Source organism: Cibotium barometz, chromosome 11 (genome assembly GCF_041138505.1).
Source record: "Cibotium barometz isolate CiBa-2024 chromosome 11, ASM4113850v1, whole genome shotgun sequence".
NCBI lineage: Eukaryota > Viridiplantae > Streptophyta > Polypodiopsida > Cyatheales > Cibotiaceae > Cibotium > Cibotium barometz.
The window spans coordinates 38,830,340-38,834,282 of record NC_141056.1 but is presented as its reverse complement, the minus strand read 5'-3'; the positions used below and the strand labels follow the sequence as shown (position 1 = coordinate 38,834,282).

The 3,943-nt window shown below is 47.0% G+C and overlaps 1 protein-coding gene across 1 annotated transcript; it reads right to left on the bottom strand.

Moving 5' to 3' along the window:
- Nucleotides 1-709: 709 nt before the first annotated feature.
- On the bottom strand, nucleotides 710-3,715 carry LOC147634155 (GPI-anchored adhesin-like protein). Its single transcript, XM_086804548.1, has one exon. The coding sequence runs from the start codon at nucleotides 3,680-3,682 to the stop codon at nucleotides 896-898; it is 2,787 nt and encodes a 928-aa protein (XP_086660674.1). The 5' UTR covers nucleotides 3,683-3,715; the 3' UTR covers nucleotides 710-895.
- Nucleotides 3,716-3,943: the final 228 nt, after the last annotated feature.

Here is a 3,943-nt window from a genome sequence, read left to right as displayed (position 1 = left end):
TTTATATACATATATATATGTGTGTGTGTGTATATATACACACACATACACACGTGTATATATATGTACACACACACATGCATTCTCACTCTCTCTAAAATATACACATACTACATAATGCAGACACATGCATTTATATATATGAACAGACGTGCACATACAGATGCACATAATATGTGCACTGATGAGGAAGTTAGTAGACTATACCTTTGACTGTCCTGCAGCATTATTATACCTGATTGACCACTCTAAAAGAGTTAAGCATGGCCTGATTTAAGGAATATGCATTCACTGAAATATATATAAAATGTGCATAGAATGAGGAAGATAGTAGACAAGTCGCCTTTGACTGTCCAGCATTACTAGACCTGATTGAACTCTGAAAGAGTTATTGCATGGCCTGATGCAAGCAAGGTGCATAGTCACTGAAACAAACCATTAATCTTGATGGCTTGTTCAGTAAAATAACTAAATCAAAAAATTTGCTTTATCTCAAGAAAGTTAAAGGAAGTGATGCTTACACTTGTCTAAACAAGTTGACCTGAACTTCTGGCAGAAACCTGTCAAGTATTCAAGCAGGCGATGCATTCAACCCTCAAAAACAACATAAAAGCCTTGGAAAATGCCTGCAAGCACGACTCTACACTAAAGATGTAGAAAGGAGATGCCTTTACTAGTTAAAGTTCCACATTTAAGACATCAAAGTATCTCTCTTGCAAGCATGTTTGTAATAGAGATAAGAATTACCAAGAGAAGATTTGTTGATTGCATGCTTTTGCCAATGCATAATTGGCAGTACAGCAACAAAAACACTATCTTTCCAAACTGCAAAGCCATAGCTGCACAGTTGGAGCACTCTTACTGACCTTCATGTTTCCAGTAAGAGTCAATCAGCTCAGGTGCATTTTCTTGCTTGTTTTACACGCTTCTGATAAGTATGGCTGATTGCAACAAGGCCCGTTATGAAGTAAGCACCTGCAACCATTCCTCTGCTGGGTAACCAAGCCACCTCCTTGAGGCTGCTGGCGGACATAGGACCCTGCATTGCTTTCATTGCAGGTTCTGTTGGCGTAGGGGTCACTGTCAATTTTTTGAATGGGTCATCTTCCATACTACTGCATGGTGAGGAGACCAGCTCAAGAGAGCTTCTGGCGAGGGAGGGGGATAAGTTGCACCATGTTCTGTCATCAGATGGCACAAGCAAGCGCCTTGCATTAAAGTGAGCCAATGAGGAGTCAGCAGTATCCTCATTTGATGAAGGAGAGGGCTGGTTTACCGAGCATTCGGAGGACGTACTGCTATTTTCTCTGGATTTTGTTGTTTCCAGAGTAAGTCCTCTTAACAAAGAGCAGCATTCAGCCATTTTCCTCCTCCCTGCCAACAGAGAGGACTGCTCAAGGCTGAAGTTATCCAGCCCATCCAAGTGATCATACAAACTTTCATTGATCTCATTCTCTGGTCTTCTTCTGGCATCAACATCAGCCCTTCCTTTTCCCAAGCATGTTGCTATATCATCTAGGTAAGTGGCTGTAATGTTACACAGAAATTTTGCCATGGCAATTCGTGATGAGATATCACTGCTGGGCTGATGAAGTTCTGCAGCGATGTCAAATGGCCTGCAATCCATCTTTTGCAAGGCTTTTCCACCTTGAAAGCATACAACAGGGCCAGCACGGTTGCCTGCTGCTGCAGTGATGGAAGGAACTACAGAATGAGCATCAAAATCATGGTCCTGAGATGACAATGAGGAGTCCATTGGGCCTGATATTGAAACCATTACCTCCTCCGGAAGACACTTGGACCAGGAGCTCTCATTCACTTTTGAAGAATCCACGGCTTTAAGGGAGCTCAGAAGGGAGTATTCAAAAGGAGGGCTTCCCTCTGAAGGGACCAGATCTTGCATGGGCAAGCGTTCTCCGCCTTCCTCGTCAGAAAAAACACTAGATGGATCTGATTTCTCTGCAGCTTCTTCAAATAAAATGTTGTGCATGATATTGGATCCAAACCTAGTTGGAAAGCAATCAGCTTTCATTCGATTATTGTCCACAGCTTCGTCATCAAAGACTATGGACCGCCTGGGGTTAGCAGAACTGGCTTCTGTGCGACAAGAAGAGTGCATACCTTGAGATGATGACGCTGCCCACTCATAGCCTGAGACAGACATAGATGCCTGAAGGAGGCTCCTCTGTCCCACCTTCAGCGCATCTCCATCGCCTTGGTAAGATTTTATGTCAGTTTCCTCCTCAGATAATGCATCAAAGTGAGATGGTGAGAGCCTTGGAAAGCTCATCCTGCACAAATCTGTGGATGTGGAAGCAAAATCAGGGCTGGAATCCCCACCCAAGTTTCTTCTCTCATCAAGCATCCATTCTACAGAGGCTACAGCAGGAGTGGGCATCTCCTGTGCAGTCTGGCAAAACCCTAACCCTAATTCTGACTCTGCTGAGCTCAGAGTCTCGTGGCCTGCGTCCACTGTTAGCACTCCTCTAGGCTTGCATTTTCTCCTGTCTTTCACCAAGCCGCATGGGACTGCATAGCACTTGCCGTCGAGGGGCAACAATCCTCGCATGCCCTCCCTTTTGATAAAATCTGGGGACTGCGTTGGCTGCATGGGAGGGGTAAGATTTTTGTCAGCCGGTGAAGTTAGGGTGAGGCTTTTGTCACCTGGTGGGGTTAGGGTTAGGACACTGTCAGCAGGGATGGTTCGTGTAAGGGTACTGTCAATCGGGGGGGCTAGGGTTAGGGTTTCGTCAACAGAGAGAGTTGTGGTTGAAGTTTTGTCGGCCGGTACAATCAAAATTACGGGGTTTTCAGCAGGGGAATCTAGGGTTTCCTGCTTCGCTTCTTCATCTCTCAGACCGATCTCTGACGCACCCGGGGCTGGAGGATTCGACACAAGAAAATGATTGTCTGCCATCGCCGCTGGGAATTTTGCTCCGGCAAACACATCAAAAGACAGATCATGGCAGAGGTTTTCCTCCATGAATTGACCTTCAAGCAGCAACTCTGCTTCTGTCGGGCTAGGGTTTGGACCTGTTGAGCTAGGGTTTGCATGCCTATCAAGGCCCCCCATGCCTGCTGCAGCGAGTCCCAAGAAGCCCCCCTGGCTGTCTCCGCGAAGCGACCGGAGGACGCTTTCTCTCGGAAATCTTCGCCATTTCCGGCGGCATGGCTTCTGATACTTCTCGCTCTCGGTTTTCTCAAGCCATTTGTGGTTGAAAGCCCCTGCTTTCTCCACAGCGAATGGGTTATGAGAGGTTTTCTGCAGGAAGAGCTGCGTCTGGCGCTTGGTTTGGGCAGGGTTGGAGACTTGGATGGAGCTCTTGTTGCGGGGAGGGGCAGTATTACGGTCTTTCTGAGGTTTGAAGCGAGAAACAGGGTCTAAGACGGCGCTATCTTTGAGAAGCTTGCGCCCGACGGAGCCAGGGTTTGGAGAGCGCGGAAGGGGAGGGCTGGGGGCATGGGAGCAAAGGAGGGGGGGGCTTCGAACGCCATGAGGTGGAAGAAGGGGTCTGTTGGGATCTCTGATAGGGCGGCGAGAAGCAGGAGTAGAGTGTTCGGGAAGGCGAGCAGGAGAGTTGTTGTGGTGGATTGGAGATAGAGGTGAACGCAGAGAGCAAGGATTTCGAGGAGGATGCGCAGCAGAAGAAGAGCAAGAGTGGTTCTCCTTAGACGCCGCCATAGCCAAGCAGTCTGTGCAAGAGCAAAAAGGTTTCAAAAATGCATGTTTAGGTGAGGCAAGACGATGCTGACGTGGCTGGGGAGGGTAGGGGGAACCAACGGTTACTTTTCATGTTTGAATTTTTAACTCGAAGAAAAAGAAAATGTGTCAGTTTAGAGCTGCGTCACACGTGGAAGCTTATTTTGGATGATCAGCCACAAGCCCTCTTTAACCAAGGAAATAAATAGCCTTTATTATTTTTAAAAGTAGGAGAGACCAGCT

What these genes read in the sequence shown, in the direction of transcription:
- LOC147634155 (XM_086804548.1), bottom strand. Translation starts at nt 3,682, where the DNA reads ATGGCGGCGTCTAAGGAGAACCACTCTTGCTCTTCTTCTGCTGCGCAT.